At 36.6% G+C, this 13,948-nt stretch overlaps 1 protein-coding gene across 6 annotated transcripts in view; it reads left to right on the forward strand.

Annotated features, from left to right (window-relative positions):
* Positions 1 to 13,948, forward strand: part of CLOCK (clock circadian regulator) — a 156,819-nt gene that overhangs the window by 55,557 nt on the left and 87,314 nt on the right. For all 6 annotated transcript variants that reach the window (XM_080640203.1, XM_080640204.1, XM_080640200.1 and 3 more), the window contains 2 exons: positions 6,486 to 6,578; positions 13,466 to 13,555. In XM_080640203.1, coding sequence (XP_080496329.1) covers positions 13,509 to 13,555 — 47 coding nt within the window. In that variant the 5' untranslated portion in view covers positions 6,486 to 6,578; positions 13,466 to 13,508. The remainder of the gene's footprint in view (positions 1 to 6,485; positions 6,579 to 13,465; positions 13,556 to 13,948) is intronic.

Here is a 13,948-nt window from a genome sequence, read left to right on the forward strand (position 1 = left end):
TCTGAATAGTCAGTTCCTTAAGTATTCTGTAAATAGGGTCATCATTCTCTATTGGGTCATGACTTTTTCTGTATTATCTGATACAGAGACATCAATGAAAGTAATTCATATACATTTGTTAGAATTCTTAAAGTAATCATTTGATTAAAGTTTTATTTTTATCAGACTTCTTGAGTGCTTTCTTCATTATAAGAAATGGTATGTTTGAAACTATTGAGAACTAATTCATAGGAAATCTAGCAAATATAAATAATAAATACTATGGCAGTCCCTGTGCAGTTATATCATGTCATTCATTAGTCTTTATCATGGTCTGTTATAAGAAAGGCCCTAGAAATCCTTGGTTGTTAACTAATTCCTTCAAATTATTAAGTGCCTATAAATCAACAACTCTTCTTAAATCCTTAAGAGAGGGAAAGACACAGGGCAAACTACTGCCACGAAGAGTGGAGAGTCAGACAGACAAATATGAGGAGGAACAGCTTCCCAGAACAGACTCACTGGTTGAAATCACCTTAAGGAACTGTGCTGGGTAGGAAACCTAAACTGTAATTAACAAATTGCTGGAAGCATATGGACAACTTTAACAGTTAAAGACTCCAGGGGGACCTGGTCATAAAGGGGTCTGCAAATATTGTGAGATTTACTTCCTGGAACTTGACCAGATTCCCACATTAAATATTAGAGAAAAATCCACGCTTGCTTCCAGCAGAGGGAGGAAAGAAGGAACACTTTTGAAATAGACCAGGAGACTATTCTTTTTAACAAGGCCTGCACTCAGAGGGAACTAAACTGCTTGGGTATTATTAAAGCCTAAATGACCTGGTGGAAGGGAAATTCCCAGCCCCTTTAGTCTGCATGTGGGAAAAGGGAAATACCCAACTCTAGCCCAGTCTCACCATTCTATCCCTTCTAAGGAGGGAGGAAAAAAAAAACTGAGAAGCTCTTATGAAGTTCATAGTCCAGAGGCACAGGTTCACTAAAAGATGGGACCTAATGATAGGACTGTACAATGCTTCCCCTCTCCCTGCATCTCACCACTATCATACTAAAGGCCTATTTATAGCAATTCCTTTAATCAAGTACATCATGTCCAAGATATATCAAAAGGCAAAGAACACAATTTAAAGAGATAGAGCAAGCATCGGTACCAGACATAGCAAGTATGTTGGAATTATCAGAACAGGAATTTAAAACACTATGATTAGTATGCTGAGGACTCTAATGGGTAAAATAGCATGCAAGACAGATGGCCAATGTAAGCAGAGAGATGGAAATCCTAAGGAAGAACCAAAAGGAATATTAGAGATAAAAACTAACAGAAATGAAGAATTACTTTGATGGGCTTACTAGTAAACTGGACACAGCTGAGGAAAGAATCTCTGAGCTAGAGGATATCTCAGTGGATTCCTCAAAAACTGAAAAGCAAAGAGAACAAAGACTGAAAAATACAGAATATCCAAGGATGGGACAGCTACAAAACGTGTAACATACATGTAATGGAAATACCAGAAGGAGAAGTAAGAGAAAGAAGCAGAAGAAATATTTGAAACAATAATAATTGAGGATTTCTCCAAATTTATACAGACACTAAAACACAGATCCAGAAAGCTCAGAGTTCACCAAGCAGATAAATGCCCCTCCTCCCCGCCCCAAATGACACTTAGGCATTTTCAAACTATAGAAAATCAAAGATGAAAAAAAATACTGAAAGAAGTCAGAGGAAAAAAATACACCTATAGCGGAAGCTTTATATCTATTGAATAGCCAATCTCTATCTCCCCCTCACCCCCAAGGCCCTGGCAGCCATCATTCTACTTTCTGATTCTATGAATTCAACTACTTTAGATACCTCATGTAAATGGAATTATGTATTATTTGTCCTTCTTTAACTTATTTATTTCACTTAGCAAGTGTTCTCAAGGTTCATTCATGTTGTCACATATGACAGGATCTCATTTTTAAAGGTTGCATATATTCCATTGTATGTATATACCATTTAATCCATGGGTGGACTTTTAGGTTGTTTCCACCTCTTGGCTATTGAGAATATGCTACACTGAACATGAAAATACAACGATCTGTTTAGGTTCTATTCTCAGTTCTTTTGAATAAATACCCAGAAGTGGGATTTCTGGATCATATGGTATTTCTTTTTTTAATTTTTTGAGAAACCTCAGTCTTATTTTTTATAGTGGCCACATCATTTTACAGTTCCACCAACAGTGGACAGGGTTCTAATTTCTTCATATCATTGCCAGTACTTGTTAATCTTCGATTTTTTGTTTTTATAATGGCCATCCTAACAGATGTGCGATGATAATCTCATTGTAGTTTTGATTTACATTTTTCTGGTGATTAGTGATGTTGAGCATCTTTTTGCATACCTGTGGACCATTTGTATGTCTTCTTAGGAGAAATGGCTATTTAAGTCCTTTGCCCATTTTTTAAATTGGGTTAAATGACTTTTCTGCTGAGTTGTAGGAGTTCCTAATACATCTTGGACATTAATTCCTTATCAGATAAATGACTTGCAGATATTTTCTGCCATTCATTAAATTGCCTTTTCATTTTGTTGATTTCCTTTGCTGTGCAAAAGTTTTCCGGTTTGCTATAGTCCCATTTGTCAGTATTTGCTTGTATTTCCTTTATATGTCATATTCAAGAAATTGTTGCCAAATCCAGTGACCTGAAACTTTTCTCCTGTGTTTTCTTTTCTAAGAGTTTTATAGGTTTAGGTCTTACATATAAGTCTTTAATCCATTTTGATTTGATTTTGTGTATATGAATGTAGTGTAAGATAAGGGTCCAGTTTTATTTATTTGCATGAATATTTTGTTTTCCCAGCACCATTTATTGAAGAGACTATCCTTTCTCTTTTGTAGTCTAGGCACCCTTGTTGAAGATTACTAGTATTTGACTACTAGAGGCCTGGTGCATGAATGCGTGCATGGGTGGGGTCTGGCTGGCCTGCCCTGATGGGGGCTGGTTGGGTCTGGGCCAGCAGGGGGGAGGGGATGCTGGCGGTTGGCTGGCCGGCCCCACCCCTGATTGGAGTGGGGGAGCCGATCTGGAGTGGGGCCAGCTGGGGGGAGGGGCTTCGGGCCGTTGCGGGGGGGGGGGGGGGGCAGTCGGGGCTCCGATCAGGCCGGTTGGCCGCCGTAGTGCGCGTCATAGCAATCGGTCATTCTGTGTTTTGGTTGCTTGGCTTTTATATATAGAGATGTATACATGGGTTTATTTCTGGGCTCTATTCTGTTCCATTGATCTATATGTCTGCCTTTATGCAAGTACCACGCTGTTTTGATTACTGTGGCTTTGTAATTTTTTCAAGTCAGGAAGTGTGAGGCCTCTAGTTCTCTTTCTCAAGACTATTTTGACTATTTGAGACTTTTGAGACTTTCTGATTTGGATGCCTTTTATTTTTTGCCTAATTGCTCTAGCTAGGACTTTCAGTACTGTGTTGAATAGAAGTGGTGAGAGTGGGCATCCTTGCCTTGTTCCTCATTTTAAAGGAAAAGCTTCCAATTTTTCATTTTTGAGCATGATCTTAGCTGTAGACTTTCCATTTATGGACTTCGTTATCTTGAGAACTTCTATCTATTCCTAGTTTATATATTGTTTTTATCATGAAAGGGTGTTCAGTTCTGTCACATGCTTTTTCTGCATTGAAATAATCATGTGATTTTTATCCTTTTTTTGTTAATTGATTGATTTTTAAAATTTATCTTTATTGTTGACAGTTTTACAAATATTTGTATATTGAGCCATCCTTGCATCCCAAGGATAAATCTCACTTGATCGTGGTGTATGATCCTTGTAATGTGTTGTTGAATTTGGTTTAATATTTTGTTGAGGATTTTTGCATCTGTATTCATCAGAGATATTGGCCTGTAGTTTTCTTTACTTGGTGGAGTCTTGTCTAGCTTTGGTATCAGGTAATGTTGGCTTCATAAAATGAGTTTGGATGTATTCCCTCCTCAATTTTTGCAAGAGTTTGAGAAGGATTGATGATAATTAAATTTTTTTTTAAATGTTTGGTAGAATTCACCAGTGAACCTGTTTGGTTCTGGCTTTACTTTGTTGGGAGGCTTTTATTACTGATTCAATATTCTTATTAGTTAAAGGTGTGTTCGGATTTCCTGTTTCTTCATGATTTAGTCTTGGTAGTTGTATGTTTTAGGATTTATTTCCTCTTGGTTATTGGAATTTGTTGGCATCTAATTGTTCATAATAGTCTCTTAAGATATTTTTGTATATCTGTGGTTATCAGTTATGTTTCCTCTTTTTGTTGTTTTTTTCTAAAAACTTTTTTCTGTTGCTTTTCCAGTCTTTATTTTGTTTGTTTCTTCTTTAATATTTTTTATTTTCTTCTGCTAACTTTGGGTTTAGTTCTTTTTTAGTTTTTCGAGGTGTAAAGTTAGGGCTTTATTTGAGGTCTTTTTTTTTTTTAATGTATTTACCACCACTGTAAACTTCCCTCTTAGTACTGCCTTTGCTTCATTATGTAAGTTTTGATATATTATGTTTCTGTCTCAAGATATTTTCTAATTTCCCTTTTGATTTGTTCTTTGACCCATTGGTTGTTCAAGGGGTGTTTTTCAATTTCTACACATAGGTGAATTTTCCAGTTTTCCTTATGTTACTGATTCCTAGTTTTATTCTATTGTTGTCAGAAAAAGATATTCGATATTATTTCAAGCTTTTTAAATTTGTAATGACTTGTTTTGTGACCTAATATGTGATCTATCCTGGAGAAGGTTATATGTGTATTGGAGAAGAATGTATTCTGCTATGTGGTGGGATATTCTGTATATGTCTGTTAAGTTCATGTGGTCTACAGTGTTCAAGCCATCTGTTTCCTTATTGATCTTCTGTCTGGATGTTCTATCCATTATTGAAACTGGGGTATTAAAATCTATTATCGTGTTACTCTCTGTTTCTTTATTCAGTTTGTCAATGTTTGTATCAAATATTTAGGTGCTCTGATGCGGGGTTTATATATATTTACTAGAGGCTCAATGCACGAAATTCGTGCAAGAATAGGCCTTCCTTCCCCCAGCTGCCGGCACCAGCTTCCCTCTGGCACCCGGGACCCGGGCCTCCCTCCAGCTGCCAGCAGGCACCCGGGATCCGGGCTTCCCTCGCAGCTCTGGCTTCATCTGGAAGGTCTTCCGGAGAGGTGTCTGGAAGGACATCCAGTCTAATTAGCATATTGTGCTTTTATTATTATAATTATACATTCCAGACAAATTGACCCTTTATTAATATATAATGCTTTATTTTTGTTTCTTGTGATAGTTTTTTTAAAAAATAATTTACTTAAAAATTTTTTAAAAAATAATTCTTTATTGTTGAAAGTATTACATATGTCCCCTTTCCCCCCATTGACCCCCTCCAGCCCGCCCCAGGCCTCAGTACCCTATTGTCTGTGTTCATGGGTTATGCATATATACAGACAAGATCTTTGATTACCTCCCATCCACCCTCCCTCCCAGTTTCTGTCTTAAAGTCTGTTTTGTCTTATATAAGTATGGCCACTCCTGCTCTCTTAGTTACCATTTACTTGGACTATCTTTTTTCCAATCTTTAACTTTCAGCCTCTGTGGGTCCTGAAATCTAAAGTGGAGTCTCTTGTAGATAGTATAGAAATGGATCTTGTTTTTTTTTGTGTGTGTGTGTTTTTTCCCCTCTTTCTCTTTATTTCTTTCTTTCTTTTTTTTTTTTGTAATCCTCACCTGAGGTTATATTTTTCATTGATTCTAGAGAGAGAGGAAGGGAGAGGGAGAGAAAGAGATAGAAACATCGGTCGGTTGCCTCATCCCCCTACTAAGGATGGAACCTGAAACCAGGGTATGTGCCCTGACCTGGAAGGAAACCCATGACCATTCGGTGTGTAGGATGATGATCTGTGCACTGTACAACACTGGCCAGGGCAGCTGCACCCATGTCTTTTGATTGGTAACTTCAGTTCCTTTGCATATAAAGTAATTACAGATAGAGAAGGACTCACTATTGCCATTTTGTTCATTATTTTTGTGTCTTGTAGCTTTTTGTCATTTTTTTCTCTCTCATTGTTTTCCTTTATGTGTCATTGACTGTGTGTGTGTGTGTGTGTGTGTGTGTGTGTGCGCGCGCCCGCGCTTACCATGGGTCTTACATAAAACAATCTCTTTTAAGCTGATAACTTCAATAATTCTACTCTTTTTCTTTTCTCCACCCCCCATACATTGGCATCAATGTCACAAATTATATAGTGTATCCATAACATTTTTATAGTTAGTTATTTTTATACTTTTGTCATTTGACTTCTGCACTAAAATTTATTGTTTAAATTTATTTTTAAATTATTTCTTTTTAGAACAAGTTTATAGAGTTTAGCATTTGTTATGTACATTTGTGACAAAGTTCTAAATTTTATTATATTTCAAAATTTTAAAAGTTGAATAAATCTAACAATTATACTTTTTTTCTTGTTTAAACAGAATTTTGAGACTGATGGTCAGCCATATTGAAGAATACATTGAATCTATAGTTTTCTGAAGAATCAGTTCAAAAGATCCCCCAAAATACAAAAGGTAATGATAGGGTTGTATCTTAGAATGCACTTTGGAATGACACTTTTCCAGAAAAGTATATTTCAAAATCCATAAGCTATCTTGACACAATAATTTGAAGAAAGTTTTATTTAAAAAATTTTCCTGTTGTATTAATTTATCCTACAACATTTATTGTGCCAGCTATGTTCAGATACTATTTGTATACTGTGATGATCAAGGCAGAAATTATTCCTGCTCTCAGGAGGATTGCATTCTAAAAGGAGGGAGGACAAATAGTAAATTTAAAAAATTGTAGTTCTGTGCAGAGGATTAAAATGGATAATAGAGTCTGGTGACTGCTTTCATTAGGTAGTTAGAGAAGCCCTCAATGAAGAAAAATGTTTCAGTTGTGATCTGAATGGCAAGAATGTGCCAACCATGTGAAGATCTGAGAGCAATCCCCTTCCTTGGGCAGTTATTATAGGAGGAGGCAGTGAAACAAAAAATGATATTGGGAATAAAAAAGACTCCGAATAGCTGCAGCAGTCCTGAGAAAGAAGAACAAAGTAGGAGGGATCTCAATACAAGGCATTAAGCTGTATTACAAAGCTACTCAAAACTGCCTGGTACTGGCACAAGAACAGACATATAGACCAATGGAATAGCATAGAGAGCCCAGAAATTGACCCCAACCACTATGCTCAATTAATATTTGACAAAGGAAGCAAGAGCATACAATGGAGTCAAGACAGTCCCTTCAATAAATAGTGTTGGGAAAATTGGACAGATACATGCACAAAAATGAAACTAGACCACCAACTTACACCATACACAAAAATAAACTCAAAATGGATAAAGGACAAATGTAAGATGGGAAATCATAAAAATCTTAGGAATCCATAGGCAGCAAAATCTCAGACATATGCCGAAGCAATATCTTCACTGATACAGCTCCTAGGACAATGGAAACTAAAGAGAAAATAAACAAATGGGACTACATCAAAATAAAAAGCTTGTGCACAGCAAAAGAAACCATCAACAAAACAATAAGAAAGCCCACTGCATGGGAGAACATATTTGCCAATGTCATCACTGATAAGGGTTTAATCTCCAACATTTACCGAGAACTCATACAACTTAACAAAAGGAAGATAAACAACCCAATCAAAAAATGGGCAACAGACCTAAAAAGATACTTTTCGAAAGAAGACATAAGGAAGGCCAAGAGACACATGAAAACCTGCTCAAAGTCACTAATCATCAGAGAGATACAAATCAAAACAACAATGCAGTACCATCTCACACCTGTCAGAATGGCTATCATCAACAAATCAACAAATGACAAGTGCTGGCGAGGATTCGAAAAAAAAGGAACCCTTGTGCACTGCTGGTGGGAATGCAGACTGGTGCAGCCAATGTGGAGAATAGTATGGAGCTTCCTCAAAAACCTAAAAATGAAACTCCCATTTGACCCAGTGATCCCACTTCTAGGAATATATCACAAGAAACTAGAAACACCAGTCAGAAAGGATATATGCACCCCTATGTTCATAGCAGCATAATTTACCATAGCTAAGATTAGGAAACAGCCTAAGTGCCCATCAGCAGATGAGTGGATTAGAAAACTGTGGTATACTTACACAGTGGAGTACTATGCTGCTGTAAAAAGGAAGGAACTCTTACCATTTGCAAAAGCATGGATGGACCTGGAGAGCATTATGCAAAGTGATATCAGTCAGAGAAAGATAAATATCACATGATCTCACTCATTTGTGGAATATAATGAACAACATAAATTGATGAATAAAAACAGATCCAGAGACAGAGAATCATCGATCAGATGCTCAAACCTCAGAGGGAAGGTAGGGAAGGGTGGGGGTAAGGGAGAGAGATCAACCAAAGGACTTATATGCATGCATATAAGCACAACCAATGGACACAGACACAAGGGGGGTGAGGGCATGAGCGGGGGTGGGGGTGAATAAGGACACATATGTAATACCTTAATCAATAAAGAAAGAAAGAAAGAAAAAAGACCATGGAATGCCTGAGGAACAGAAGGAGCAAATGTGGCTGGAGTATAGCAAGGGGGAAAAGAACACGTGGAGTTTAGTTTGGAGAAGAAAATGGGATAGGGGTAGATTTGCAGAAGAAAGTTGTGTTCTGTTTTGCTATATTTTAGACGCCTGTACAATCTGTAGTAATATAAAAAAGGTAGTTGATTATATGACTCCTACGTTGAGAATCTGGTCTAGGAATGTGGATTTGGGAATTATTGGGATAGATAGATACTTAGAATCATATGTCTGGATGAAATTATCTAGGAAGTGTACATAGATTGAGAAGGATTTAGCCCTGGGATGTGTCAGTGTCAATCAGAGGAGAAGGTGCAGCTAGCGAGATAGGTGGACAAGCAGGAAAGTGTTCTGTCATAGAAGCCAAGAAAAGTATTTAATAAATGCAGAAGTGGTCAGCTGCATCCCATGCTACTAAGATGTCAAATAGAGTAAAGTAAAGCAACCATTAGATAACATGCATATCACTGATAACTCTAATATGAGCAAACAGTTTCAGAGTGTGTGAGGAAAAAGCCTGATTAAAGTTGATGATGAGAGAACGAGAAATTTCGAGTTAAGATGGGAAACAATACAATTAAATTCCATTTTCTCCCAAAATTCATTAAAGCTGGAATAAAAGGATTTTTACAGAAGATGAAACTTCCCAAGAACAAAGGATGGGAGAGGAAGCAATTGCAACACAATTTTAGAACCTGAAAAGCAAAAGAAAGTATAACTTCCTTGTAGATCCTAGAATCCCAAGCCAGCTGTGAGAATGCTGAGAAACAAACATTATGGTACTACTATAGAACCTCTGAAATGTTCAGGAGTTGAAAGCACTCTACTTCTGCAAATAGGAGAGACGGTGGGATGAAAAACAGGATGATTTGCCTTTTTCTGACTGAAAATCCAGGTAACTACCCCTTCCTGAGCAGAGCAGAAGACTGGAGATTTATACTTTAGCAAGAATAAAAAAGAGAGGTATAAAACATAGTTGAGAATAGGGGTACCATATTAAACATAGGGGGATTAAGAATCTAGGCTACCAGATTTTTATAATTTTCAGTCAATAGTTTAGAAGATTTTTTTCTGGGAATTATAAGCAGCCCAAGACAAAAGATCTGAAGGCACTGATATTAAGAATTCCCCCAAAGAGCCCTAGGCAGTTTGGCTAAGTGGATACAGTGTCGGCCTGTGGACCAAAGGGTGCCAGATTTGATTCCAGTCAAGGGCAGGTACCTTGGTTGCAGGCTTCTCTGCAGCCCAGACTCTGGTCAAGGTGTGTGCAGGAGACAACCAATCAATGTGTTTCTCTCACATCGATGTTTCTGTCTTTCCCTCTCTCTTCCACTCTCTGTAAAAATCAATGGAAAAATATCCTCGGGTTAGGATTAATAAAAACATAAATAGATAATAAAAGTAAATAAATAAAAAAGAACTAAAAAAATAAAATAAAAGGAGTCTCCCAAAGAAATATTCCAGCCCTGGTTGGGTGCCTCAATTGGTTGGAGCATCATCTCATACACCAAAAGGTTGTAGGTTTGTTTTCCGGTTAGGGTACATACCTAGGTTGCAGGTTATGTATATGGGTTGTTTTCCAGAGATGGAATGCCAGGCACTGAGATTTCCTGTTAAATATGTTCCATTCTGAATTAAAAACATACCTGCTTTATAGTTGGCAAAATTTGAATTGTTTATAAAGTTTCTTTTGTTTTTTAAATATATTTTTATTGATTTCAGAGAGGGAGGGAGACAGAGAGAGAAACATCAATGATGGGAGAGAATCATTGATTGGCTGCCCCTTGCACATCTCCTACAGGGGAATCAAGCCACACCCAGGCATGTGGCCTGACGGGAATTGAACCCTGACCTCCTGGTTCACATATGTTGATGCTCAACCACTGACCCACACCAGCTGGGCCTATAAAGATCATTAATTACTAGTATCTCCCTATTTGATAAATATTTTTTAAAAGCTTGTTTTAAAAATGTTTACCTAAAACTTATACTGCCCTTGGGTTTCATTGTTATAAAATAGTACTCAGCTGGGAATCATATCACTGAATGACTTTGAGCTCAAGTTGCTTATGTTAAGGAGCCTTTGATTCCTAGCTGTAACTTAATCTTTTATAATTTAACTAGAGGCCTGGTGCACAGATTCGTGACGTCCTTTGGCCTGGCCTGTGGGGATTGGGTCGAAACTGATTCTCCGACATCCCCTGAGGGGTCCCGGATTGCGAGAGGGTGCAGGCCAGGCTGAGGGGCCCCACTGGTGCATGATTGGGACCAGAAAGGGACCGCGGGAGGGCTCCAGGGTGTGTCCAGCCTGTCTCACCCAGTCCCAATCTGCCAGACCCAAGCAGCAAGCTAACCTACCGGTCGGAGCATCTACCCTCTGGTGGTCAGTGTGTGTCATAGCGACTGGTTGAATGGTCGGACATAGCATATATAGGATTTGTGAACTTTGGATTCCAATGACATTAACTGATCCTTTCAAAGACATATTATTGCACATCATACTGGCCTATTAATGTTAATATTTAAGAAAAAAGACCTTTAATAATAAAACTTAATCTATATTAGACTATATACTTGAAATTCCTTATGTATTTAGAAACATTGTATGTCTTCTAAAACTGAACTCTCATGGGCATGTGTGACTGGCCAGTTTTTTGGTTTGTTTGTTTGTTTTTTTGTATTGAAAGTGTGAGTCCTAGGGTAGTTGCACACAAGAATTTGCACTATTCCCCATTTCTGCTCTGTTCCCCTATTACTATTTTGTTTTCTTAAAATACGTTTGACAGTAAGAAGTCAAGAGGAATCTTCTAACATTGCTCCAAAGTGCTTAGGCCCATTTCACTCCCCCCGCCCTAACTTTTCCCTTAAATACAGCATGTCTGTCAATTGGATGGAAAAGATCTTTGACTACAGTGTTAGACGTACAGTTTTTATGCTGTTCAATTAGGTAGACAGCAAGTAGTATTTGAAAGAATATTGTTAACAATAGTAAACTAATGTAGCATTGGTTTGTATCTTCTAAACCATTTTGTATTCATTCTTCTTATAGTCAGCATGGCCCTTCCTAACGTAAGCCCTAATTCTTGGAGTCCTTTTTTTATTTTCTAGTTTGTCCTATCTTACCTTTTGATAATTAAACTAACATATATTCAGTGCCACATGAGGCTCACATCTGGCTTTTTAACTTTAAACTGAAACTATTCCTTTTTAATTCATCCAAATTGACTCTTACTTTGGTACTGTTCTTTTTGTTCTAGTGATAGAACCATTCCCTGTTATTATCATGATGATAAATATGTCTTTTGGACCAGAGGGTTGTACTTAAGTCTCTCCTAACTCTTAACATTCTGTAATTCCTGTGTTCCATCTGTTGATGTCCATCTTAGACATTTAAAATCAGTATTTTTTTTTTTTCTGGTGCTAGTACTTTTTAGTTTTACAGGGGATCACTCCTTTTTTTTTTTTTTTTTTTTTTTTTTTTTTTTAAAGAAGTCTTAGCCCTTCACAGTCTCATTTCTGTAGCCATAACCACACAGGCAGTGTAGCATCATTTGTCAAGGGTTATTCTCTTCCTCTCATGAGTGTAGATTTGAAAATGACAAAATATTTTAGAATCCATGTTCTTAGAATACCTTTAATCTTCTCTGGTTTAGTTAAAGTTACAGGTTAATTTACACTACTTTCTAAATTTTAAATAAAAATATAGTTAAAGTAGAATTTTTTTTAAGCCTCAAAACTGTTAGTATATTTATTAGTATTAAGGTGGTTTTTTATCTTTAACTCATGACTGTAAGACAAAGTATCTTGTATGGATTAAGCCTTCCTTACACTTTAGAAAAACTGTATAGAATGTAGAGACAAATTTAGTCTTGTGATTCTGTTTTAAAGCAGTGAATTTTAATTTCTTCAATGTGGGTGTAAGACTTTATAATAAGGCGGTTCTCTACTTGCTCTCACCACTACCAGTCCTGTTTTCCCTTTATCTGTAGTGATTAAAACTGTAAGTTGTAACAAGGCTAGATTTTTCTCTAAATAAAATACTAACCCTCTTAAGTGCCTCAGATATGATGCTACCTATCCCTTTGCAAATTGCTGTTCCTGTGGCTTTAAGTCATTTCAGCTATTACCTCTTACTGTCCTCTCGTCTGTTATTTCTCAAACTTAAATGGTGATAGAAATATCATGGGGACTTTGTTAAAATATCATTCTGATTCAGAAGGACTTGGGTGGGCCCAAGATTCTCTCTTGTAACAAGCTCACAAGTGTGGCTGATGCTGATGGTCTCTGGACCATATTTTCAGTAACAACAATGTAGACTACTTGGCAAACGTATTGTCAAGAGTATTTCCTCTCACTCATTCCTCTATACCATCATTATTCCTTTTATTATAATTATTTAGGTATATAACTCCCTATTCAATTCCAAATTTTTGCCTATAGGGACTCTGTCTTTCACCCTTGTATTCCCAAAGCTTACCATAATGTGTAACCAAAAATAAGCTTGCAACAAATGTTTATTGTTGATTAGATAGTGTTATTACAGCCTATTTGTAGTAACTAGTCCAAAATACATACTGAGTATTAAGTATAGCTCTTAAATTTTGATTATTTTATAGTAGAAAGAAAATTAATTGTGAACCTCATTTTTTTCCTGTAGACCTTTTTTAGAAGGAAAAAAAGCCTGAAATGTGCCCCAGCTAAAGCTATTTGCTTTAAAATGTTCTAGCCTTTAGTACAAACAAAAATATTTTGAAGACTCTATAATAACATAATGTTTTTCAATATTACTATGTTTGTAGAATAAGATTTTTAGAAAACTGATGATTGTTTTTGTTTTTTATTCCACCCAAGGAGAAGTACAAATGTCTACCACAAGACGAAAACGTAATATGTTATGTTGTTTACCGTAAGCTGTAGTAAAATGAGCTCGATTATTGACAGGTATGTTGTTAGAGACTTTTATTTTGAATTATATAAAGCTGTTTTAAAACTCACTATTAGAGTAATGGTCTATATTAAACCTGATACAAGTTTTTTGCTTAAACATAATTATTGTTAAATTTATTTTCTGTATTTAGGCAGCATAGTGCAATAGTAAGAGCCAGAGTCAGGTGTGTATGGCTTGTGTCTTTGAGGTATAATTTTGAGTATTTGAGTATTTGGTTGAGCTGCTCTGAAAGAAATTGTGACAGTTGCAAATGCTTCCTTGGTATCTTCTGGAATCATCTCTCTCTTTATCTCTTGTTCTTTTTTGCCTTATTTATTGGTGCTAACTTCATTCCATTAAGCATTTTAGCATTTGTGACTGATAAAAGATAACTATAATTAGGACTT

The sequence above is a fragment of the Plecotus auritus genome (assembly GCF_963455305.1).
Source record: "Plecotus auritus genome assembly, chromosome: 1".
NCBI classification, from domain to species: domain Eukaryota; kingdom Metazoa; phylum Chordata; class Mammalia; order Chiroptera; family Vespertilionidae; genus Plecotus; species Plecotus auritus.